At 37.3% G+C, this 27,685-nt stretch overlaps 1 protein-coding gene across 2 annotated transcripts in view; it reads right to left on the bottom strand.

The window, feature by feature from the left end:
- The window catches only part of LOC131075837 (SNF1-related protein kinase regulatory subunit gamma-1-like), a 108,926-nt gene that overhangs the window by 23,240 nt on the left and 58,001 nt on the right, over positions 1–27,685 (bottom strand). For both annotated transcript variants that reach the window (XM_058012758.2, XM_059218586.1), the window contains one exon: positions 15,599–15,763. In XM_058012758.2, coding sequence (XP_057868741.1) covers positions 15,599–15,761 — 163 coding nt within the window. In that variant the 5' untranslated portion in view covers positions 15,762–15,763. The remainder of the gene's footprint in view (positions 1–15,598; positions 15,764–27,685) is intronic.

Genomic DNA, 27,685 nt, shown 5'->3' on the forward strand with positions numbered 1-27,685 from the left:
TCCCTCTACTAGAGACATTATTCAGTGTTAGGTGCAAGTAAGATTTTGTGGAGGTTATCATGGATAAATTAAGTTTCACTGAAAAATTTGAAGGTTGAGACTTTCATACACGGCAAATACAGATGCAATTACATCTGATAGAAAAAGATATTTGAGATATTACTTTCATGAGGGATTCTATGAGGGAAATGGTCCAGCTCCTAAGAGGATTGAACCAGCAGTTGAGTGCCAATAGACATATACAAAATGGAGCGAAAGAGAGAAGTTCGGGTGGTGAGAAAGCTTCAACCAATACAGCAACCTTCAAGGTCAAATTTCTGGAAAAAGGCAGTGCAGCAAGCAAAGAGGAAGAACACCTGATCAAGAGGATGAAATGGCAAGGTTTCCTAATAAATACAATGCCTTAAGCATTGCCATATGCAGAGACATGACCTTCACAGAATTCTATGAGATGAAGACAAGGAGTGGGCATAGGAGAAGAATGTATGAAGAGAGGAAAGACATGCAGCACCATTTGGGAAAGATCACCATTCCAACCTTTGATGGATCTAATAGCTCCTCAGCAAGAGGCTTGGTTGCAGAAGTTAGACACATATTTCTCACTGAATCCAATGTTTGAAGAAGAGGCTATCAAGTTTGCCTCCTCAGAGATTGACGCTATCAAGGGTGGTACCAGATCCACTCAGTATGGCAACTCAAGGGCATGACTCAATCACTACTTTGGAAGACTTTCGCCAAAGATTGGTTGAGAGGTTTGACAGAAGAGATCCAAAAACTCATTTCAGGGGGTTAGCACAGCTGAAGCAAGAGGGCAAGGTAGAAGACTATGTAGCAGAATTTCAGAGGCTTGCAGTGATGATCTCAGATGTGACGGAAAGAAGACTCTCAGTCCTTTTTGTAGAAGGTCTAGCTGAACCCCTCAAGGGTTTAGTAAGGGAATTTGATTCAGTGACAAAGGATAGATTTTATTACAAGAAAGGACCTCTTATTTTACCCAGGAGACCTTTTTCAAAAGAATAGAACACCTTCCAAGGTATCATCTCTTAAGCAAACGGAGGTGTCCAAGAATGAACTACGGAGGAAAAAGCTATGTTTCACATGCAAAGATCCTTGGCAACCAAAACCTAGGTGTTTGAAGAAAAGGGCAAACTCATTACATAGAGGTAGTTTTTGATGACGATACAAAGAATGATGAGCTTGAGCCCAATAAGGAGGTAGACAAGAGCGAGCATGAGCACCAAGGAGGAGAGCATTCAGGAGGTACACTTATAGCACTTTCAGGGGCACTAAGATATAATGCTTTATGTGTTAAAAGATGTTTTGCGTGGACAAAAGGTAACAATTCTTATTAATAGCAAGGCGACTCACAATTACATTAATGAAGGGCTAGTCTATGTCATGTCCATTTTTCAAAATATCTAAAATAGATCTTACTAAAAATACTAAGCCCAACTATCCCAAAATAGTAAAGTTAGGATCATATGACACTTTGGGAAATAATATTTACTTAAATATTTGTTTAGGAAATAATATTACTTTAATATTTGTTTGTTGTTGCAAATTCAAATTTCTCCAAACAAACAATGTTAACTAGTGACTTCTTATTTTGGGCTTGGATTTTTAGATGGATCTTGTTTGGCTTTAGCAAATTGGCTAGTAGTTGGTGGTTTTTGAAAAGTTTCCTTTGCATCCTTGGGCAATTTTGGCAATTAGTGGCTTTGTAATGGATGCTGAAAAATTTTCATCGATGTCATGACGAATGAGAAGAAGAATGAGATATAAATGTTATGCAGCTATTACAGGGAAAGCAGTGATTAAAGAAAAGAAACAGTAATTAACGTTCTAAGACAGCGATTCATTAAGACAGCAACTTCATTGCTAATACAGCATTTATGTTGATGCAATAAAATTATAAAAAGATATGATTCAGATTAAAGAGTGAAAGATGGAAGTTAGTTAATGCATCATTATGATTCAGATTCTGTTTCTGTTAAGACAGCGATTACACTTATATTTCAGTAAGTAATGGAAGTTAATTAATGAAGACAAAATGGGAATAAGACAAATAAAAATGAATGAGACAAAAATAGAATAAGCCAAAAGTATATAAAGACAAAATGATGCAGCGATTCATTATTGAAGAATAGCTTAACCTAAGGGCAGCGAATCTGTATTAGATACACATAATACAAAAAGGCATATGAGGACAAAATTCTTTTACTAGAAGACAAAACCTTTTTGTCTTATATGCAAATCTTTTACACATCGCATAAGGAGTCATTAATAAGACAAAAAGAGAAGCATTTAAAACAAGCAGCAATTACAAAGGAAATGAACAGCGATTAAATTGATAAAAGATTGATATAAAGTTAACGGCAATTATCATATTATGAAAAGGTACGATCAAAAAGTTTGGTCTACAGAAGTATATAAAATTGAAAGAGATAATATGATTTACACGAGCAGCGACAATATAGGAAAAGGTGCAATTTTGTTAGTAATGGTTAACAAATAGTGGTGCAAATAACAATTAATAAATAAAAGATGGGTCTGTTGAATCTTAAAGGGGTAAATATATATGAGATCAATTTTGGAGATTGAAGTGTGTGTGTAAGAGAATAAGGAGACAAACCAGATACATACACCAGATTGAGAAGAGGAAGAATTAAAAGAAGATCATTTCAGATTTGAGGAAGGAGTAGATAAAGAATTTGATTGCAAATTTAAAGGTGATTGCAATTTTTCTTGTGAAAGATTTATAATCAGATCAAAGAAGAACTACATAGCAGATTTACAATAGTAGAGACTTGTGATCAGTTCTAGAATTGATTCAAGGTGTTTATATAAAGAGATTGTAATCTCTTTGTAGCACATTGGTGATCAGACTTATAGCAGACTTAAGTGAGATTTATTTCAGATTGAAAAAGGGAGTTGTAACTCTTGTAATTATAATTTTGAATGAAGGGTTGGTGCCTCTAAAATTTTAAAGAAATTGTAATTCATATAAAGCAATCAAATTGTCGGGGTTTTCTCCCTTTTAGGTTTTCCACGTAAATATCATGTTCTTGTGTTCTTTGCATTTGAATGATTGTTGCAATTGTAATTAATAAAATTTAATTTTGAGAAAGTGCTCAACAAGTTGTTATGCCAACACCCCCTTCTCAATATAACTATGTGCTCAACAAGTTGTTATACTATGTTGGCTTTAGCAAGTTGGCTAGTAGTGGGTGGTTTTCGAAAAGTTTCCTTGGCATCCTTGGGTAATTTTGGCAACTAGTGGCTTTGTAATGGATTCTTATAAAAGTTTCCAAAGAGGATCATTTCCTTTTCATGCAAGTTTCCTCCATGTCAACTTGTTAGATTTAGGTGCCCAATTTAATATTTAAGTTGAATTTTATAAATATTGAGAAATTTGGGCATTTGTGATTGATGATTCATGTTGCAGTTTTTTTTTTAAAGATTTTGCTTGTTTCTTCAGTGGCTGATAAACCAGTGGAAAAGGAGACTATAGAATGAGAATTTAAAAATTTCCAAGTGATCTAGTGACAGGAGACAAAGGATTACTAGGTGATCTAAGAGTCGAGGATTACCATAGTATAATCTCATTAGTAGGTTACATTGAGATGATTTGTAAGGTTTTCTTCAGTTCCAAGTTTGTAAGTGTTGTAGAAGTTCATGGTAGCTTTGAGACCATGGGTTTGCTATTTCTTATACGTATTTTGTCAATAAGAACCTTGGTATAAATTTTTGTGAGTTTTTCTCAAGTTTGTAGTGTTGTGGAGTGATTTTTGGACTTAGTCTGGATCTCTTTTAAGAGAAAGGTTGCTGCAAATGTTTGTTGCTGTTTGCTGTAGTATTTGATAGAAAATATGATGTATTTCACGCTGAAAATCAGTTTCAAACAATAAATTTCAGTTGCATGAAGTTTCAGTTTCATTTCATTAAAGTTCGATTGAAATCTTTGTTTACCCAATTGACAAATTGTTGAATTTAATTGAGAAGTTCCTAATAGTTTTCAAATGTGGTTATTCAAGGGTTTTGGAAAGAGAAACTAATTAATTCAATAGATATCATTTGCTGCAAATTGATTAAATTATTAAATTAATTTATTGGGACATTATAGTCTAGATTACAATTGATGGAAGGTTTAAATGTTATAGTTGCAAGTGGGACAATTCTTCCTTGTACTAAGAAGATTTTGCAAATGGAGTTAACTATGGGAGAGTATAAGATGAAAGATGGTTTATATATTATCATTATGGGAAATATAGAATTGGTCTTAGGAGTGCATTGGTTGCATTTGATTTACAAGTATTAACAAAGTCCCCGAACTATGGAGTTATCATTCCAACATAATGAGAAGAGGGTGGACCTACATGGTCTCTCTAATGTGGGACCCATGACAGTTTCAACTAAGAGGATGGAGCGAGCCTCTTGTAGAGACCAAGCGGCATGGGCAGCTAAATGTTCAATTATAAACGCACATCCCTCAAAGGATGGGAGATCCTACAATGTGGATATTCGCTCCATTTTGGACAAGCATTGTAAGTTCTTTAAAGACATTCCTCCTAGATTACCACCAAATAGAGGTTTTCAGCATATAATTGAGCTTAAAGAAGGAGCAAAACTGGTCATTGCAAATCCTTATCGTCATCCCAATATATACAAGGAAGAGATTGAGAAGAAAATTATCAATCTATTGAATATGGGGCATATAAGACCTAGTTCCAACCCATTTGCTTCATCTGTAGTTTTGGTCAAGAAGGATGTGACTATGAGAATGTGTATCGATTATAGAGCCCTCAACAAAAGAACAATCAAGAATCGCTATCCCATACCCAAGATTGATGAATTCATTGATGAGGTCCATGGAGCAATGCATTTCTCCAAGATTGATTTGTGTTCAGGGTATCACCAAATTAAGGTAAGGGATGAGGATGTGCACAAAACAGCTTTTAGGTGTCATTATGGGCATTATGAATTATTGATCATGCCATTTGGCTTAACCAATGCACCCACCACCTTCCAATCATTCATAAATCAGGTATTTATTCTTTGGTTGAGGAAATTTGTGTTGGTTTCCTTTGATGACATTTTGATTTACAGTAACACATAGGAGGATCATTTGAAGCATTTAGATGATTAGCTTGGCATCACCAGCATCCTTTTTATGCTCAGGTCTCCAAATGTGAGTTTGGGTTGACTGAAATTTTATATTTGCGGTTCAAGATTAAGTGCCCAAGGTGTTAGTGTGGATGACGAGAAGATTGAGACAATCCAAGATTGGCCTAGACCAAACAATTTGACACAATTGAGAGGATTTTGGGGACTTTGCAGCTATTATAGAAGATATGTAAAAGGGTTCTCATAACTTGCAGCACCTTTGACAAATTTGACTATGAAAGGGGTGTTCCCTAGGAGTCCAACGGTCAAGCAAGCTTTCAATAACCTTAAAGAAGTAATGAGTTCATGTCTTGTTTTGGCACTTCCAAATTCCAAATTTCTCATTTCTTTTTGTTTTAGATGAAATGATAATCTATTGATTGAATGCGTTAATTACAAAGGAGACGAAGGCTCCTTAAATAAGAAATACAAAGACGATGTTTCTAAAATAAAACAATCGTTTACTGAGAGCGAAAATAGAAATATCCTAAACTAACTGACTAGATACATTAAATGACATAAATGATCATTCTAAGGTAAATAATCTAATATTATTCTAATACCCTCCCACAATGGTCAATTTATTAACTAACCACTCTACACAAGACAACCTTTCAAGTCATTTGGCCATGAATACTTAGAAGGCTGACTCTTTCTATTGTGTTGTAAGGTGTCACAAAACACACATCAATTGTGTTGGTTGAATATTTTGCAAACTAGGAGAGTTTACAAAATTGTGGTTTCAACCATAGCGAATGAGATTAAATCTCTCCTAATTTCTAAGGGAAGGCTCCCCCTTTCAATTCATTACTCTACTTTTCTAAAACAAGATACAAGTTTCAACTTCTAATCTAACTTGGGTGGTGCATCATCCTATCCTCTTTTTCAGGATAGATGTTATTCTCTCCTCTTTTTTTAGGAAAGAATTTACAAAATAGAGCAGCAATAATTCTTACAATTTCACTGTTACAAATTAACTTAGAATGCAAGAACGATCAAAATAAGGATAAGTAAAGAAGCAAAGTTTCTATAAAGGCCCAAAGTCCTCCATTTCTTCTCCAAGACAGGAAAGAATGCTCAAGCTCAAAGTCTTAAAACTCACTACTGATATCAACCTTTTTACAAATACTTTTGTAACCCAATGTGTTAATTAAGAAAATCAAAGCAAAGCACAAAGTCTTTAATTTGACTCCTAATTACAACTTTCGATAATATTTTTCTAAAACGATAATATGAAGCTCAAAGCCTTCAAGTTACGATTTCCTTTTCCAAGATGGCACAATAAAGCACAAAGTCTTCATTGTGCTATCTTACTATATTTCAGCTAACTTTATCTTGAAAATACCAATATGAAGCGCAAAGTCTTCACAATGATATTGCATTAACCAATTCCTAATTCTATTAACAAGAGTTAAAATATGACACAAAGTTCACAAATTAACAATTGCCTCTACTCTTTAACAATATTCCTTCAACAACACCTTTACTTGAGAAAAATAAGAATTTATAACAGGAATGACATAAGAACACTCTCACCATAAACCACAAATGAATCCAACACAAAGTCTGGATGCCAAAGCTTTCTTCTTATTTTATCAAATTTGTAAAATCACGATAGGAACACAAAGTTTCACTTTTGCTCTTCACTTCAGCAGAGTTTTGGCATATAGATTAAAAATTCTAGATAGAAATTACAATAAGCAACCTCATATATATAGGAGAGGTGCGTTGAGAAAATCTAGGAAAAACTATGACTAATTCAAAGAAGAGTCTTGTTGACGTGGCTAAAATCGTATTACTACAACCTCATCCGGCCAACGCAGAATAGAATGATGAGTATCCTATCCTCTCTTGAGATAAGGAAATCCCTAATGCTGTTTGAGTTGATCAATGGGGACGACCTCAAGGTTTCAGTTGTTAGGTCTTGACTGCAGGATAGCTCAACAGTTTGATGTGTTTTGCTGGAAACACAAAGGGGACTTACGGTTAGACAGAATTAGTTTCGCACAAGTTTCCTAAGATCTTACAGTTTGATTTCATCAGATTTATCTTTGGTATGATGCTGTTCGAACTTCAACTTTTGATAAAAAAGGGAAAAAGGAAGGGGAAAGAGAGAGAAAATACCTAATTAATCTACCTAAAAATAACACCTTCAAGATGATAGACAGAAATCTTGCAATAATCAAATTTTATTTCGCCAGCAATTCACACAACTAGATAAAATTGATGCAATCTCCAAAGGGGAAACAAATTTTCATGCTTTTAAACATAAATGTTGAATTTAAGACATTCATACATTCCATGTTTAATAACCGAACTAAGCATACTAGTGAGTTCAGACTAACCATGCAAAGGAACTGGCAATCAGCCAATCCTTAATGGTATGAACTAAGATTTCTATCAGATATCAACTTGCACATATTATTTTGTAAAACAAAATGCTTAACATAAATTTAAACAAATTTAATTGCTTATATGTAATGTCCCCACTCTAGCAGATTGACCAAGCATATGTGCGTTAGCCTAGCTCTACATGGTCCCGAGGGCTAACGAAGGGTTTAAAGGGATCTTGGAGTGTTTTGGCCTAGTCATTTCCAGTTTGGGCCAAAACGAAGTTGATTTACTTAGTTTCAGGCATACTTACTATTTTTAGTAAGTCAGCAAGACACAACGGAGGCTAATTTTGGTGATTGGATTTGATACTCCTTGGCGAGAGCTTTCCGATGAGCTATCACTCACGCTATTCGGAGTCCGATTGCTAATATTTTTTAATGCCTGAAGTTTTATTAAAGTAACATTTAATTTAATTGTAAAATATTAAAGTGTTACTTTAATATTTATTTTATGGAGATATGTGTAAATCAAAGGGGCAACCAAGGGAGACATAAGTGAATATTTTAATATGTTTTATATTGAACATGTTTTATCCCACATTGTTTGAGTGAGTTGGGTCGCCCCTTGGAGAAAGAATAAAAGGGAGCTTTTGTGGCTTCATTGGGCATGTTGGATATGAGAAGAATTTGGTGTGTGAGTTGCAGATCCGTTCTTGGCATTAGAGGACGTCTATCCTCTCTTGTGACATTCTAGACGTCATTCCGTTGGGGTTTGGCCTTTGGAATCCTTTGCGATCAGCTTCATTTACAGGTAGATTGGGTGCATTTTTCAGCCACAGGCAGTAGCATTATTTGGTTGCATTTCCAGCTACAAGCAGCAGCATTATTTGGTTGCATTTCCAGCTACTGGCCACGACACTATTCACGCAGGTACTATTCACGCGACACTATTCACGCGGGTACTATTCACGTGACACTATTCACGCGGCACTATTCATCTGGCACTATTCATGTTACTGTAGCAGCAGAATTAGAAACTTTTGTTGGAACATTATGTCAAAATGCTGGAGTATTTAGTGAGTTGAAAATAACCTGCTTTGTATTTGAGTTTGTTAATTCTGGAAATAATATTATAACAGCAGTAGTTCAATTTCCAGCTTGCCTATTATTGTAAATTCTTTTTAGTTCATGTTATGTGGTTTCATACCTGTGCAAAGACTTAAAACAAAAAAAAAACATTGAAACATTAAACGGAGGAATAAGGAATTGGCTGCAAACTGTTTGACTAAATTCCTATCAGCAGTGGGGTTAGTTTTTGGGCATTCTAGGGTGCCCATTACATTATAGAAGAGGCCGACCTCTTTGGAATAGATGCCTCCCTTATGAAGAGATATATGAGTGGGTATAAAAGAAAGACTAGACGCCTCCTTCATGAAGAGATATCTGAGTGGGTATGAAAAGAAAGATGAAGGAGAGTGAGAAGGGGGGGCATAGAAGACAAGATTATTCTTATTTAGAACAGATTTAGAAGAGCAGCAAGTACATTAAGCAGAGCAGTGATCATTCATGGGCTGCAACTAAGATAATGTGAATACAATGAAACTAACATGAATTAAAGAAGATGAAATATTCTGTGATTTAATAGCATGGGTAGAGATCTGCAACAGCATACTCAAACCTGGAAGCTGCGGTAGCAGACTCATAATCAATCAGATCAGACATTCTGATAGATATAATCTGCACTCAGAGAATTAACAAAAGGTACCATAAACAACCCACACACTCACACAAATATATGGAGTAGAAGTAAAGAAATGTTAATAAAGAGAATAGAATAAGAATAATCAAGTGAAAAGCATTGAAGACAAGGATAAGCATCCAATCTAATAAGAGTTGCAGACTGAAAAAGAGATATATTAAGCAGCAGTTATAGATTTATCAAATATTGTAGCTCTAATTAAAGGTGTTAATCCATACCTCATTAGAAATTCTAGGGCAAATTAAACTAAGTCCTAATTGGGGACATTACAAGTGGTAACAAAGAAGTGATCCTGCCAACCTGTAAGAACAGAACTATGCAATGTCCTAAAGATAGTGATCAAGAACGACTGGCAAGAAATGACAAGAGTTATAGTGCGAATCATTACTCAAAGATCACAATTGACACTCAGTCATTGACATCATGCAAGAGTCTCAAACAAAGAGGATTTCACATGGACATTCTGTGGAAAATAGAGTTGCAGTGATAGAGTTTCAATTACATGGTAGTAAAAGAACCATAGAAGATGACAGTCCAAAAGTTGCATACACAACACGTGGGTAGAAAATGCAATGTGCATTGCTTAATGTAGAGTCAAATGGACAAACCTAGTGTGGAAGATAACAAACAATTAAGGGTGTTGTTAAGTAGCCATAAAGGTTATAGTCCGTAAGTGTGAAAAACAAGACAAACATCAGAAGAGTTATCATCACTCAATATAAGTGTAAATAATCCTTCATAGACGTGGAAATAATATTTTGTGACAATTATTGTAACAAAATGGAAGGAATAATTGTGACTAGCCAAGTGACATATAACTAGCCCAAATGAAATATGACAAAGGATTGGGTTCACCAGACAAAGGCATAAGAAGCAAATTAAATTACCCCAAGGGATGGAACTAGTCATAGTTGGACGTTCCTGCCTCTTGTGGGATAAGAAGCAAGTTACATTACCCCAAGAGATGGAATTGGTCATAGTTGGACATTCTTGCCTCTTTTGGGTCAAGTAATGAATTAATTACCTCAAGGGATGGAACTAATCATAGTTGGACATTCGTGCCTCTTGTGGGCCAAATGATGAATTGATAACCCCAAGGGATGGAACTAATCATAGATGGACATTCCTGCCTCTTGTGGACCAAGTAATGAATTGATTACCCCAAGGGATGGAACTGGTAATAGTTGTACGTTCCTGCCTCTAGTGCGACAAGTGATGAATTGACTACCCCAAGGGATAGAACTAGTCATAGTTGGATGTTCTTGCCTCTTGTGGGCCAAGCGATTAATTGATTACTCCAAGGGATGGAGCCAATCATAGTTGGACGTTCTTGCCTCTTGTGGTCCAAGCGATGAATTGCTTACCCCAAGGGATGGAACTAGTCATAGTTGTACGTTCCTGCCTCTTGTGGGCCACCAAGTGATGAATTGATTAGCCCAAGGGATGGAACTGGTCATAGTTGGACATTCCTATCTCTTGTGGGATGGAATTGATTAGCCCAAGGCATCGAACTAGTCATAGTTGGACGTTCCTGCCTCTTGTGGACCAAGCGATGAATTGATTACCCCAAGGCGCTTGTGGGATGTGAGGCAAATGGCCATGACTTGGATGTTGTGTTCTCTCAAGCTTAGCTAGGTTAGGCAATTTATCAATGCCCTTTCGAGTCTCCTACCAAACTAAGCAATGATTGGTTATAGGATAATTAGCTAGTTATAATGTTTATCATAATTTGATAAATGCTCATTATTTCTTAAACCATTGATGATAAATTGAGTTTACTTTAGCATGTTATTATTGGAATATGATAAATTGTTCCCTACATAAACAGGCTGATTCCAAATCCTAATGTGTTGGAGTACTAGGGTAAATCTATGGATGTATTCTAGTCAAAGAGAGGAAATCTAACAATTTGCTGTTTTATGTGAATACTATGTGTCTGCATTTGTTCATGTGTATATATGTTTTATGTGTATGCTCTATGTTTCGTTCACACCTGATGTGTTTGTCAACTCTATGATTACTATAGGCATATTCCTATCATCACAAGATTTCTACTTTTGGTTGATCTAGAATATAAAAATAACTAGAGTGAACCAAATGAGATATGAATTTATCTAGAAAAGAACCTTGCATTTGAGATCATAGATGTGTGTCATGCTTCTTCTCAATATATGGGACGTTCGCCCTTATATCCATAAGACCAACAAAAACAATTTCTTAAAGATACTATTGATGAAAGAAAACGTGTCTTAAAACCACAAGCATTGCAAATTTCCAATCATTGGTCGAGATAATTCACATTAAATTAAAGATAGAGCTATGTGCCTTGGGATAATATTAGAGAAGCATAGCAGAAGGTGGGTTACAAATTAGACTCCCAAAAGGTTAGAGGTTGCATACATCAAACCCTTATCTATTGAAAGTCATCTTGAACCACACTTTCTATGATCAAACCATTTGCTCGAGGACAGGCAATTTTGGGAATGGCGGTCTGCCATGCCCCTGCCTTAAACCCTCACAGCAATTAAAACCCTGCTCAAGCAGTGGTAAAACCCTAGTCACAGACTCGCAGCAATGATAAAACCCTAGTTGCAGCAAACTAATCACAGATTTATATGGGTAATTAAAATGCAAGGGCCAACTCTTCATTTTGTGGTGCCTTAATTGGTGAGTTCAAAATTAAGAATAAATTGAAGTTGTTTGAAGACCGACTCCTAAAATGCTATCACCATCCATGGAGAATTAAAATTATTTAATTGTTTATGGAAGAGGCCAACCTCTTTGGAATAGACGCCTCCCTTATGAAGAGATATATAAGTGGGTATAAAAGAAAGAAGAAGGGGAGTGAGAAGGGGGTGCATAGAAGAGATCATTCTTATTTAGAACATATTTAGAAGAGCAGCAAGGACACTAAGAAAAGCAGTTATCATTCATGGGCTGCAACTAAGACAATGTGAATACAATGAAAATAACATGAATTAAAGAAGACGAAATATTTTATGATTTAATAGCATGGGTAGAGATATGCAACAGTAGACTCGAACCTGTAAGCTGCAGTGGCAGACTTATAATCAAGTAGATCAGACATTCTGATAGATATAATCTGCACCCAGAGAATTAACAAAGGTACCATATATACCCCACACACTCATACAGACAAATGGAGCAGAAGAGAAGAAATGTCAATAAAGAGAATAGAGTAAGAGTAATCAAGTGAACAGCATTGAAGACAAGGATAAGTGTCCGACCTAAAAAGAGTTGCAGACTTAGAAGAGATATATGAAGCAGCAGTTACATATTTTTTTTAAAATGTGGCTCTAATTCAAGGTGTTAATCCGTACCTCATTAGGAATTCTAGGGCAAATCAAACTAAGTCCTAATAGGGGACATTACATTGCCACTTGTGTGCCAAGGGGCGAGTTGTCTTGGTTAGACGCTGTGCACTCTTGGGCTTAATTTGGCTGAACATTCTTCCTCAATGGCCTGGGTTCCCTCAAATTAAGTAGGCCACCCGAAGGGATGGAACCATAGATGACACACTCGCAGAGTACTCGGCGAGTTTTTGAAACTCGCCGAGTTTTTGAGCTCTGCGAGTTTTTCTGACTTTAACTCGCAGCAAAAACTCGCCGAGTTTTTTGCATGACACACTCGCAGAGTACTCGGCGAGTTTTTGAAACTCGCCGAGTTTTTGAGCTCAGCGAGTTTTTCTGACTTTAACTCACAGCAAAAACTCGTCGAGTTTTTGCAAAAAACTCGGCAAGTTTCTTTAAAAAACTCGGCGAGTTTCTTTAAAAAACTCGGCTAGATCAATTTTTGTTTTTCAAGTCAGTTTCATTCTCTTCATCAGAATATACACATGAAATATAACATTTAAGTATTAGTGGCATTTCAATATGTCTTTTTCCTTTCTTATACTTTATGACACCCGACGCCTTTATAAAATAATAAAAGTATTTTTGGCCTCGCGGGGCACTGCACCTTGACCCCGCCCTGTATCACGACAGGGGGCGCGCAAGGGGCGCTGCCCCCAAACCCCCATTCAAAAATATAGGGGGAAACTACACTGATGGAAGTAGGGAAAATTTAACCTCAATGACCTTGTCTTTGTGCAATATAATCTTCGATTGCGCGTAAGGAAGGTAGAGGAAGTAGCAGGTGGTCCACTTGACTTGGATGATATAGATCCTTACAATGATTGGACATCACAGGAGCAGCCTCCATTGTTTTCTGAGGATGACAACACTGATTTGGAGAGGCAAGCTATGGAGGAGGGGGGTGGATTTGGTTTCACGTTGGATGACATTGAGGAGGAAGAGGATGAGGATGAGGAGTCATTGCCAATGCCACAAGCAGGTGGAGGCATGGCTTCATCCAGGATGGAGGATGAGCCAGCCATACCGAGCGAGGAGACACAATCACGCCCACTACAGACTTCTAGGACTAGACCCTCCAGTTTTACCTCTCCTCTAGTTTTACCTAGAGCTGGGAAGAGGAAGTTGTAATTGTAATTTGTAATGATGTATTTACTTTTGGTTTTACAAAAACTATTTACTATTTTGCTTCCAGCCATCAGCATTCCTCATGAGGATGCGATTTTGTAGACACTTTGCATTTAAATATATCTAGAATCAGCTTGTTTCTTTTGTGTTATCATTTATTGACTCATTGGATGCATCTTCTCATTAAATTTTGCAAAAAAATGCATTTTTTATTAAAATTAAGTGTGTTTTTACGTTGCCGAGTTTTTCGTCGAGTTTTTCCGAGTTTTTCTCGAGTTTTCCCCGAGTTTTTTTCCCAGAGGCTTGGCAAGTCGAGCCAAGTCGCGAGTAGTTCAACTATGGATGGAACCATCAAGGTGCACGTTCCTGCCACTTATGGTCCAAGGGGTCAGGCGAGTTGTCTTGGTCAGACACTGTGCACTCTTGGGCTTAATTGGGCTGAACAATAACTAGGCACCCTTTATGGCTTTCCTCTCCAAACCCTACTATGGTTGATTAAGGGTAATGGACCATTGGTGCTTAATCTCTAAGATCAACAAGTTGCATGATTTATCTAAGTAGGTTAAGAATTATTGACATATATGTATATGTATTTATATTTGTTGTTGAGTCCCTAACCCTAATAGAAATGAATAATCTTATGAATTATATTTCAAGTATTATCTAACATGGTCACAGGGCCTAAACCCAGATTTATGTTGATAACTATATACATTCCTTATTTCAATTGAACTTGTCATTTGAGGGCAAGATCCAAAGATCATCCCAAAAGGGGACACTACATTTTCCTAGCTTAAGGGAAGCTTACTTGTTGCTGTCTTCAAACTGATTACAAACAGCAAACTGGTCACACAAAAGAGAATGTCCAAGAAGGTATTTGATTCTTTAAATCTTTGGTTGAATGTTACATTTGCAATCTTCAAGTTTTGTAACAAATTTTGCTCCAAAGCATTGTAAATGGCATCATGAATGAATGCAAACACTTTCAAAAACACATCAGCAATAAACTTATCCAACTGGTCAAGAAACAATTTATTGGGAAAACATTTTCAAAAAAAATTAGGGGTTCAACACTACAGAATGAAAGAGAAAATTTGGGGATTGTAAGGTTTGTTAAAAAGATTGAAACCCTAAAACTATTTACCACTCTTACAAAGTCCACTAAGGGGGGATTATATATTTTTATTTCTAATTAAAGAAGGGAAACCAAGCTTAGCCATTATTTCCTGTATTATGCGGGTGATAGAGCAGCCGATTGACTAATTTTTTAAGAAAGTTTATAAGTAATTCCATTAAAATTTTAACCAAGGACACTACACTAATTCATTGGGTTGGGTTAGAGGCTACCAAACAATGCAAAGCTGTCTCGTAAAAACAAGCATTACATTGATGAGGTTGTGGTCAATGTTACTCTTGATATTCAGGGAGTAGTCTTTACCAGTCCAAACATTTATTTGAGAAACGCTATCTAGATAAGAAGAGCTAACAAATACAACTTGGTCAAAGTTATGGAAAGATGCACCATAAACACAAATGAAAGTAAATCAAAATATTCTTGGTAAGCATTAATCAATCCAAAAAAATTTGATTCATGCTCATTGGATGTTTAAAACTTTAATTTGCTTCTTTAGAAAGACAAACAAGATAATGAGTTAGTTGAATTCAATGATTCTTCTAGCATTTTTTAAATTGAAAAATGCAACAAAACAATGTCCATTACTCAATATTTTTAAACAAGTCATAAATTTCATGTACTCAAACAAGAGTAAAGCTTAAAGAGAAATATGATGCAATATAAACCTTTTGCTACAGACAAAAAACATCATTGTCTAGAAATCTCTTACCTTTGCCTCCAGGAACTTCAGGAAAAAAAGACACTGGTATCTTTGCAAATGCATTATTTAATGTTTCTTGCAAGGATATTGGTAGTCTTTTTCTAGCCTGGACAATCTCAAAATAGCCTTGATCTGAAAGGATTGCTTTCTCTTTTAAAAGAGTAATTGCCATCTCTAAGTACAATAAAAAAAGTATATAAATTACTATTTATGAGATATCAAATAAATAAAAGCTTTGTAGACATATGTAATGAAAATAATGAGATATATTATGGCAAAAGATTGAGATAGTATAATCAATGGGAAAAAAGTCAAAGTTTATATGCATCCAAAGTTCAAACATTGTAACAGATTGCCATCTCTAAGTATAAAAGAAAAACACATTGATGTAATATTTATTCAATATCAACTAAATCAATACTTTTCAATCATATGTATTGAAAATACTGAGATGAATTATGGTAAAAAAACACATTCATTGTTGGAAGATCCAATTAAAGACAATAAAGTGAACACACAATAAAGACAACAGAATCCTCACAAATAGAAGTCTGATCTATTGATTCAACACAAATAACAATATCTTCATTAAATTAATACATGTTAGGCCTCAACCATGATCTTACATGATTAAAATATTCAAATCTTAGGCTAATCTTCTTTTATTTCTTCTAACCTTATGATATCATAATCATTGCTAGTGGACCAGCTATTAATTGACTACCTTCAACAAATATTGGGCTCCCCTTTATATAGATGGACGTAGAATGATATGTGCCACATGAAAACATATCAATATCATAGGAGAGTGTGATAAGGATCAACAAACCCAAAATTAAATAATTTGATCTTCAATTGATGTTGGATTTAGGCACATCATCTTCTGTAGAGTTTCGATTCATTTGTAACATTTAAATTTATCGTCTTTGATGTACCTCAATCTAGGAGCCCCCAGATTAAATGCAATTCCATTCATGCCCCTATTAGGACTCAATATAAAATAGGTAACTTTAAGTATTGGCACAAATTGACATGGGATTCAAATATATGTCGCAAGTCCAATTCAAAGGTTCCAATATACAATGTATTATGCAATTATGGTCCTCAATTAAGAACATAAGATACGGTGAACAAAAATACATGAAAGTTGAATGGAACATGAAGAGTGCTCTATTAGATATATCTTGCAAACAGCAATTCAAAATAAGAAAATGATGAAGAAATGTGATAGAAAATGCAATGACTATAAAGATTGAACCAACAAAATGCAAATGATGTGGTGCTACAAACTTGTCATGCTTAATTGAAAATTAACTAGGAACTTGCAAAATACCAAATGTTCCACAAGGACTCATCCCTCAAAAACTACCTATTTCCGAGATGACAATGTTTCTAAGACATAAAGACTTGGAGGAAACATCCCTGAACCATCCCCACTAATGCCATCAAATATGCAAGGAAGTTTCCATGGCATATACCTCAAAGAGGGAACATTTTGATGCATCCCCTATAACGGAGATGTCTTGGAGATGTCAGCACGTTCCTAGGTGCCTCAAGAGATTCCCTTTCATCTCCCAACTACACCTAAGACATCCAAGTTTCTTCCATAGAACATTAAAAAAAAGTTCATTTTTTTAAATCATAAATCTTTTAGATCTTTGTGTTAGAAAGCCTAACCCTAATGGTCAAGGGGGTTTTTTGCCTTACTTTTGCTAGAGTTTTCTCCTATAATTTGGGTTCACCAAGGTATATCTTATGTACCGAATTTGGTGTCATTGAGCTCATTTTCTCCTTTCAAATCAAATTTTTAAGTTGCCTCAAAACGCAATTCTTATTTCCTAAAATTAAGAGTTCTAAGTGTTAATTACTATCATATGGTCTAGCCATCATATTTTGTGAAAATAAGTACTTTGCTTGTGGAATTTGTTCTAAGTGATTTTGCAAGTTCATGCCCACAACAAGAGCAAATAGAGAAGATTCGTTGCCTTTGTGAAAAAGGCATTGCTAGAGTTTTCTCCTATAATTTGGGTTCACCAAGGTATATCTTATGTACCAAATTTGGTGTCATTGAGTTCATTTTCTCCTTTCAAATCAAATTTTTAAGTTGCCTCAAAACGCAATTCTTATTTCCTAAAATTAAGAGTTCTAAGTGTTAATTACTATCATATCGTCTAGCCATCATATTTTGTGAAAATAAGTACTTTGCTTGTGGAATTTGTTCTAAGTGATTTTGCAAGTTCATGCCCACAACAAGAGCAAATAGAGAAGATTTGTTGCCTTTGTGAAAAAGGCATTAAGTCTTGTAGTAGGAAAAAAAGAACTAAGAAGCACAAAATGAGATAAAAAATTTCTTGCTAAAGAAGCAAGGTTCCTCAAGCTAGAAGTTGACATTGCAAGTATACCCCAATTAACGGAGACAATGAGAGGGATTGTGGACATGGAGAGGCTAAGCTCTTTGAAACATGCCAAGAGAAAAGAAAAACCCCCCTCCAAAGATGAGGAAGAATTCCATGGTGAATCAAATCTACCAAAGAAAATTCTATTTAAGTTGAGACAAAGATTGAGATTCCCCTCTTCAAAGGAGATATGAATGCAAAGAAGCTTGACCAATGGTGGCTTAGTTGGAGGTCTATTTTAGTATGCATTCTCTTACTTTTGAGGAAAAAAATCCTCTGCTAGATTAATATTGGCAAAGCATGCTTTTAACTTATTAGAAAAAATATTGTATTCAATGGCTTTGAGAAAACAAGCTCTTTTTAGTTCATAGCTTAAGAAACTTATTAGGAAATAATTTCCCAATTTGTAATAATGAGGAAAAATGTATGGAATTGCAAGCACTAAAATAGAAAGATGAGAAATGCACAATACTAATGAATTTTGTAGAAGGGTAATCCAAATGTTAAAAGATATACAAGAAGTGTTGATAAAATATATTGAAGGCCTTCATAGCCAATTTTGAAAGGTTGTATTGCTCTCTAAGCTAGTGGACATTGATTTAAGTGTTGGTATTGGAAATAAGCCACATTCGAACCGACGATGGACTGGTCCAAGAGGGGCCAGTAGCTCAGTGGTAGAGCACTCCAGCAGCGTATGGAAGGTCCTAGGTTCGAGTCCTAGCTGGTCCATGTCTCAACATGGTATCAAAGCCAGGTCTAGGCTAGGAACCCCAAGCACACGAGAGGTGTGGCTTAAGGGGGGGTGTTGGTGTTGGAAATAAGCCACACCCAGACCGACGATGGACTAGTCCAAGAGGGGCCAGTAGCTCAGTGGTAGAGCACTCCAGCAGTGTATGGAAGGTCCTAGGTTCGAGTCCTAGTTAGTCCATGTCTCAACAGTAAGATGTGCACATGCTCACTACCTTTAAGTAGATAGACCTCCATCTTCTCCAAAGACAAAAGGAGCCAAGGCCAACACAATGAAGGAAAGTGCTACAATAAAAATTTAAAATCTGCAAAGCATTGTCATCATTATGATGCTAAAGCTCATACAAAGGCAACTTGCTAGAAGCTACAAGCAAGAATGAAAGTTTGTTTTTCCTATGCCCTAAGGAGGGATGTGCCACTTCAAAGGAAATCAATTTAAACATCTAAGGGCATGTAAGAATATTCCAAGTGTGTGGGAAATAGTGTGAAAGCAAGAGTGAAGGTATGCAAATGGAGGATCAAATGCTTGCGGAATATAGTTAAGGGTGCAAAAGAATTTTTGGTCTTTTGGTGCATGCCTAAGCCTTGATATGCACCATATAAACAATTGTGCACTTTTGTCTTTAAACCAAGAGATATTTTCCCCCAGTGGACAACCATGTGCCTAAGTTGCGACATGCACTTGAACAAGGAAAACTTTGAGAAGGAAATGGTAAAAAATTTTAATTGACCTAGTGCATATGCACATGCCAATATGAAGGGGGGAAATTTTTTATAAGATTTTATAAAGTAAATCTATGGCCGTTGTTGTGACTTCCTCACACATCACCCCATTGCAAAAGGGGACCTGTTGTGACCTATTTCACACATTGGCCCATCGCGAATGGGGACCCCCTTGTTTTTGCTTTTGAGGATTTTGTCCTAGCTTTGCAATTTCATAAATCCATCTTTTTTTGAGGAGTTTTGAGTCAGAGTTTCTAAAGTCATCCCAAGCCAAGTAGTGAAATCTTGCTCAGAATTGCGTTTGAACGTTGTCGAAGTGTTTAGAAGGTTTAAAGGACAAGGATCACAATTGCTTTGGGTCATTTCTGACATTTTTCTATTTTTAGGAATTTTTCTTTTTTCTAAAAATAGAAAGTTTTGTTTTTAGGCACTTTGAGCACAATCCGAGAAGCGGCTTTTTTGGCTTGCTTTTTGCTTTTTTCGCTTTTTTCTTTTTTCTACTTTTTTTAAAGTAGAACCTAGGTTTTGTTCCTCAGGTCATTTGGTTAGTGTCCATGTCTTCAAATTCGAAAAACTTTGCCTCTAAGTACAAAAAACAGGGTTATGTTTTTTTGCTTTTTTCTGAGATTAGGGTTTTGATCCTTGGGCCATATCACTACTGCCCATGTTGTCAGAATTGAAAAATTTGGTCTCTAAGTGTAAAAAGCAAAGTGGAAACCCTAATTAGGGTTTTGTTCCAGAAGATCACTCCTTAAGCCATATGATCAATAACCGTGTCCTCAAAATTGAAAAACCATGTCTTTAAGTGCAAAAAGAAAAGTGGAAACCCTGATTAGGGTTTTGTTCCCGATAATCTAGGTATGAACATGGCAGTTTGAATGAAAATGGTTTGAAAGAGCAAGCATAGTAGCAAGGTCAAATTCGCCCAAGGACAAGGATGGCTAATGGAAGACAAAGTTTGCCCAAGTAATGTCTAAAGCATTCCTGACTACACTAAAGCAAGACATGGCCAATGGTAGGACATCCTTCAAGTCCGCCCAAGCCAAGGATGGAAGCATGAACATGGCACAAACAACATGAAGTCCGCCTTGGCTAATCAGCAGCCAAGTCCACCCATGTCAAGGCACCTTCAAAGGTCCGCCTAGGCATATTGGAAGGATGGCTAGGACTCTTCAAAGTCCGCCCATGCACAAACTACGCTCAAGCAAGACATGGCCAATGGTAGGACATCCTTCAAGTCTGCCCAAGCCAAGGATGGAAGCATGAACATGGCACAAACAACATGAAGTCCGCCTTGGCTGATCAGCAGCCAAGTCCACCCATGTCAAGGCACCTTCAAAGTCCACCTAGGCATATTGGAAGGATGGCTAAGACTCTTCAAAGTCCGCCCATGCACAAACAAGGTTGGTAAGCAAACATCAAACTCCTACCTTCAGTTAATAAACCCATGGCAAGGGTTAATCAAACTCCTAACTATGGTTAGATTGTCTAAGACAAAGCAAGTTCACCTAGCAATGATGTCTAGACATCCTCAAAACCCGCCCACCATCTTGGGCCTAGCCTTGAGATACATGCCCAAAGCACTTCCAAATCCACCAAGGCACATGGTGAAAGTCAAAATAAAGTTGGCAAAGAAGCTTCCAACTCCACCAAAGCATGAGAAAGCATGTCTAATGAAAGCTCAAGACCGCCAAGGATTAAAGCAAAACAAGGATCAAAGACATAGCATAAAGCTTATGAAGTCCGCCCAACCTTAGAAGATGAAGATGTCAAGAAGAAGTTGAAGTCTGCCCTAGTAAGGAAGGTCTAACAAGCATGAAAGTCTGTTAGGCACATAAAAAGATGGCTAAACCATGGGTAAAGTCCAACATGTCTAAACACATCTCAAATCCGCCCTAGCAAGCTATCCTTCAAGTTCGCCAAGACATGGGAAGTAAAGATTAAAACAAGGTATGCTTCCAAGTCTACCAAGGTAGAAAAGCAAAAGATTTTTGGCGAATAAGACAAAGTTTGAAAAGAAAGGCTTGGCAGATTGAAGACAAAGTTCGCCCACAAGGAGAAGAATAAAAAGAAAAACAAAGAAAAGTTTGGATGGCAAAGCCTTTGCCAAGTCTGCCATGTCTAAGAGAAGGTAAAGTCCGCCCTACCTTGGCATAATACCTTCTAAGACCACTTAGACATGGCAAAAGGGTTTCAAACTTCGCCCAATGGGGTAAAGATTAAAGAAAAGTTTGCTAAGACAAAGATGGGAAGGCATGAAAGGGTGACAAAAGCAAAGACCAAGGAAACTATCAAAGTTCGCCAAAGAGAATTGTCTAAACAACCTGAACGACATAACAAGAAGCAAGACATTGGCTAAGCACACTTCGGAGGGGAAATTCAAATTTGCCAAGATAAAAACACAAGTTGGCAAGACTTAGACATTCCAAATTTGCCGGCATAAATGGAATATGTGAAGATGCCTAAGCCAGACAAAAAAAAATGCCCATGATTTTAAGATTAGACATGACGATCAACTTGTCATGGCCAAGAGAGGAAAATGGCCAAAAGAAAAATAATTTTGACAAAATAAGCACATGGAATCAAGGGTCAATCAACGAACGGGTTGGAAAATAAAACTTGACACATGAATATTTTTAATTATTTTCCAACACTTAGAAAGATTTTCAAAAATTCAAGAATTTTAGAAATTAAAAGAAAGTTCTAGAAGATTCCTTAAGCTAAGGATGGAATTTTGAGAGAGAAATAAAATTTTCCATTTTGGAAAGATTTAAAACATTAAAACACAAACAAAATAATAAAAAATTAGAAAAAACACAAAAAAAAACAAAAATGAAGCTTCTAAAGTTTAAAATCCTTCAACTCTATATATTTTCAAACAGCGACTTTCAAAATTCATTATTCAAGTTGGCAATTTGGAGAGCAATTGAGAAGAAGTTTTTGCTCTCGTATTTTTGTGAAATTTTATTTTTTAAGAGGAATTTTGAAGGAGTAAATTTTTTTAAGTGTTGAAGCACAAGAACAAAGTGTTTTTTTCTGATTTTAAGACAGAATTTTCAGAATTGAAGGTGGATTTCAGTCACACAAGCAATTTCAATGATCCCAAATCTGAATTCGACTAAATTCTTCTACCTTTCTGTCTTATTTCTCTCAAAATTTACCAATTTCTCGACCAAATTCTTCACTTCCAGTCTGCTTTTTCGCAGAAATTTAGCTTTTTGACAAGACGAAAATGAAATTTTCAAGTAAAAGGGTCTGAAAATCAGAATTAAAATCAGCAAGTTGTCTTGAAAATAATATTGATTTTTTTTTTTTTTTATGTGTTATGCAGATTAATGACCATCAAAGGAGCACCTTCCAGAAAAGCACCAATGAAGTTTGCCAGTAAAGGAGTGCAGCCAGAATCAAAGATCAAATCTAAATGGAAGAATGTCACAGACACTGACCTTGGACAAGTGGACTTAGAAGAATTCAAAAAGAGGATGTATGGGCATGATGGATACCTACCGACACCCATTGCTTGCCGGATGATGAGAAATGGCATCATCCGGGCAGCTAGACTTCCTCCGGCTAAAGAATGTGTTGAGCTGATAGTTGAATGTGATATTCATTACAATGCACAATCAAGAGAGATCATTGCACCTGATGGAAGGGTTTTAGCTAATCTTTCAAAGTTAGCCATTCAAGAAACATTTGGAATTCCAAACAACAATAAAACCTCCTACAAGACCAAAGAAGATACCAAGAGGATCTATCGTAACCAATCTGAACTCTGTGCAGCAAATATTATCAAGTCATGGTTGGAAAAGAAAAGACCCCAAGGGAAAGTGCCAAAGAATCTATTGCACCCATGCTTCAAAGAGGAATATGGCGATATCATCCTACTGCTGAATAGGGTAATGGGCAGCCCTTAGGGAGCGCCATTCGAGACATGGATGTACTACTTCATAGATGAAATTACCTCGACAGTCAATATGTTCAATTGGTGAAATTACCTCGGGAGTCAAGATGTTCAATTGGCCCCACATAATCAGCAACAATCTTCATGAACAGTTGATAAATTTGGAAAAGACAAAGACATTCTACATGAGCTCCTACATTATCTACTCATTGGTCAGAAATTTTAGATATTTGGGACTGGTCTACAAAGGCATAGTTGGCAATGGAGAAAATGAATTCAAATCTTATGACTGTTACCCGCAGTTGCAGCTTAAGGAGAAGAGCCATTTCAAGCGATTCAATGATGCATTCCTGATATACATCACAAGGGCATTACAAGGACCAACTAACCAGAGGTTATCTTCTGAAGCCAAAAGTTTAATCAGCAAGTATGAATCCTGGTTTATCCAGCTTCCAAAATTTACGTACATAAGAGTTCAAAGTTTTGACGGTCATCCTAACCGATTTCCGATCTATTCAACCAACAGGATGGTCCTACTTGAAGTTCTCAGACAAATAGAAACATATCAGGGCTTCAAAAGGATAAGACAAAAAGAAGCTATATCTTTTCCATTCTTTATTGGAAATATGCAAGAGTCTTGTCTGACACCACAAGCAGCTGAAAGTGTCAGGCTAGAAATGCAGTGGTATCCCTTTACATTCTACCAGTCCAAAGCTAAGTATGATTTTCACAGCAATATTGGATCAGTGAATGGAGAAAGATTCAGACATAGAGTAGACATAGAGGATTTCTGGGCAAATGCTACAAATGAATTTGACATTAGGAAAAGGTTATCGTCTAGACTGCCAGTAAGCTTGTTCATAATGACTAAACCTTTCCTTGTGGCGGATCAAGTAGAAGACAATGCAAAATATACTCAGCCTAGCTTTGATGAGCATGCACCTCTTTCTCCTATCAAATGGTTAGAACCAAAGCATGTAGAATTGACCACCTTGATGCAGACAGTTATGAAATATTCCAGGTGGTGGATTGAATCAGCAAAGTCATAGATTGAGATGGAGAAATATAACCTTGACTTATGACTTGATGGGTGAAGCAAAAGAATGTTCTTCAAATGCTGAGGCATCTCAAAGTGCCAGGCCAATCAAAAGTGCTAAAAAGAAAGGGAAGGCAATTGTGAATGGACCTGCTCAAAAGAAACAAACGCTAGAACCATCTTGTCCTGCCGCATTAGCAAACATAAATGACATATTGGCCATTGATAAGTCATTGGCAGAGAAGGAAATTCCTTCCCCAATTCATGGAGAAAACGTAGAGTCAATCCATCCAGAAGATGAACAGCCTCCATCTCCTACCGGCACAGAAGTATTGGAATCACACGATGAAATGGATGTTGAGGAAAGTGAATTTCAACAAGGAATGATTTCCGCCCTTCGAGGTATCACATGTGAAAAAGGCAATCAGGAAGTGGAAGGCATTGAGCAGCCCACTATTCCTAATTGGTTGAAGGAGAGATTGAAAATAAAGACACAAGAAATAGAAGTTCAAGAAGAGGATGATATGGTAGAGTTCTTGGCCAGATTAGAACAGGTTGCCACAAGGAAGCTAGCCAGAAGGTTTTCCACCATCCAGATAGATGAAGCCAGCTGCAGGACAGTGCAAATTGTTGTGCCAAAAGAAAACAAGGCGAAGGGAGCATTGGTCTTGTTGTGACCTAATCACACATCACCCCATCCCAGATAGGGACCCCCTACCTTTTAGGCCCTTTTTGGCTGTTTGGTCTTTGTTTTTGAGGGTTTTGGTGGCGGTCTCGTTAGTCTCTCCGCTTTGCAAGTGTTCGAGGGTCATTTTGATTTAGTCTACTTTTCGTTTGAGCGAATTTGGTGAAGTCTAGGGCCTTTTTTGTCTTTTTTAGGGTTTTTGCCTTTTGTCCTAGATTTTAGAGGTTGTTGTTAGAGTTTTGAAGAAACTAAACATACAACTAGAATCAGGACCCTTCAAGGAACCTCCCAGTAAAATTTGAGCCAAAACAGAGCAACTTTCTATTTGTAGAAAGTTCCTATTTTTTTAGGGATTTTACTGAGTCCCGGAATGTCGTCATTTTGCCAAAAATCAAACTTACTATTTTTAGTAATTTCTATTTTTAGTAAGTTTCTATTTATAGTAAGTCATTCCTATGTCCTGTCTAGGGATCTAACACTGACATTTTAAAGGTTTCTATTTTTGGAAAGTTTGTTTCTGACAGGACCATTCGGGTAAGGTGACCGTTGGTAACTTTATTCTGTGTTCAACGCTGTCAAAAAAACATGTCAACAGAATTGGAGCTAGAAGGAGGGCAGAATTTCATTGAAGGAGAAATCAGTGTTCCACCGACATTAGAGATAGGGGGACGCAGGGACGGGTTTTCAGGACGAGGGAACCAAGGGCCTAAGTTTGGGGACGGCTGGGGGGCCAAGGGCCTAAGGCGGCAGGGGGCGGCAGGGGGGTGGCGGGGTGGTGGTGCTGATATAGTTATACATATACATATAGTACTTGAAAAACTAGTTTTGAAAAGATGTATGACAGTATAACAATATAAGAATTACATTTCAAATGAAACTATAGGAAATTTGAAATACTAAATCTAAATACCAAGATTTCTTCAATGCTAATTGTGTTGTTATATGGAGCCTAATCAGACTCGGAGGTAAAATTTTCCCTACTTCTATCGGCGCGGTTTCCCCCTATATTTTTCAACGGGAGTTTGGGGGCAATGCCCCCAAGTTGGGGTCAAGGGGCAGCGTCGCGGGGTCGAGGGGCAGTGCCCCGCAGGGCCAAAAATACTTTTATTATTTTATAAAGCCATCAGGTGTTATTTTTCTATTGGCCCACGTACAATTAAGGTTACCCCTTAACCCCCAAAAAAGTCACTTTTTTTAAAAAATTTAATTTTAAACATTGCATATACGTGGGGGCGACGGGAGACGTCTGAGTGTCTCCTCGTCCCTCGAGAGACGTCTGCACATCTCTCGAAGGACGAGGAGACGCAGAGACATCTTCGACGGCACTTGGGTGGCGGTGGCGAGACGGCGAGGGACGTCACGTCCCTGTCCCCCGTGCCGGAGATGTCCCCGTCTCTGAGACGCAACCAAAGTAAGAGTTATGGCTCAAGATGGTGTTGCCTGGCACTAGTGGTTCACCTTTTGTTTTGCAACCTGGTTTGGGATTCCGAGATCATCAGGAAGATATCATTACTGACGTAGCTGATTTTGCTCAAAGAATAAGCACAAGCGAAGATCAGTACAACGAAATTCGACTGGTGTTACAAGGAGAACGAGAGAAGGCTATTGAGATTGTTGTTGAAATTGAAAGAGATTTCCTCAACCAAAGGTTTCCACTTGCTCCACGTGCTCCACGCCTCCGATGATCCAAGAAGTTGGAGCGTATTAATTCATTCCTAAGTTACCGGTTCGGGTTCGGGTACCGGTTCGGGTTCGAAGAACCCGGTACGCCGGTACGGCAAAATTTTGAAAAGGGGTTTGGGTTCGTTTGGGTTCGTTAGTACAAAAACATGTAAATTATATATGTATGCAACCTATAAGCATGAATTAAGATTAGCATGTCACATAGCATCATATAAACAACAAAACCAACATAAACTTGTAATCGTAGCATCATGATCATACCATAACAGCATCATATACATCAAGTCTAATATCAAAATGATAAAATATTCAAATATCATTGTTTCAACTTTCAACAATTTAAAGTTTGATCATTAAATGGATTCAAACTAAGAACATCCAAGTTTAATTTTTCAAACTGAGGACCTGGATTTTGCTGGCAACACCCCCAACGGGGTCAAGGGGCAGCGCCCCTTGCGGGGGTCTGGGGGCAGCGCCCCCAGCGGGGGTCTGGGGGCAGCGCCCCCAGCGGGGTCAAGGGGCAGAGCCCCTTGCGGGGTCGAGGGGCAGCGCCCCTCGCAGGGTCCCGGGGCAGCGCATCAGTTTTCTGTTTTTTTAAGATGTCTAATTTTCTGCTTTTAAGGTTATAACTTTCACTTTTTACAAGGCGGAATTGAAAAAAAAATTAAATTTGCATTGTTTTTAAACTTTACGGGCCGCCCAGCCGCCCAGGTTCGACTGGGTCCGCCCAGGTTCGACTGGGTTCGACCCCGGGTTCGACTGGGTTCGACTAGGGTCGAACCCACTCTAGGTTTTTCGAACCCTGGTCGAACCCAGGTCGAACCGGACCCGTACCACGGACTCGGTCGAACCCGGACCCGTACCAGGGGGGCCCAAAGGCGAACCCGGTAACTTAGATTCATTCTCCCCAAAAAGACATCAAAGG

Source organism: Cryptomeria japonica, chromosome 3, assembly GCF_030272615.1.
Source record: "Cryptomeria japonica chromosome 3, Sugi_1.0, whole genome shotgun sequence".
Classification (NCBI taxonomy): Eukaryota; Viridiplantae; Streptophyta; class Pinopsida; order Cupressales; family Cupressaceae; genus Cryptomeria; species Cryptomeria japonica.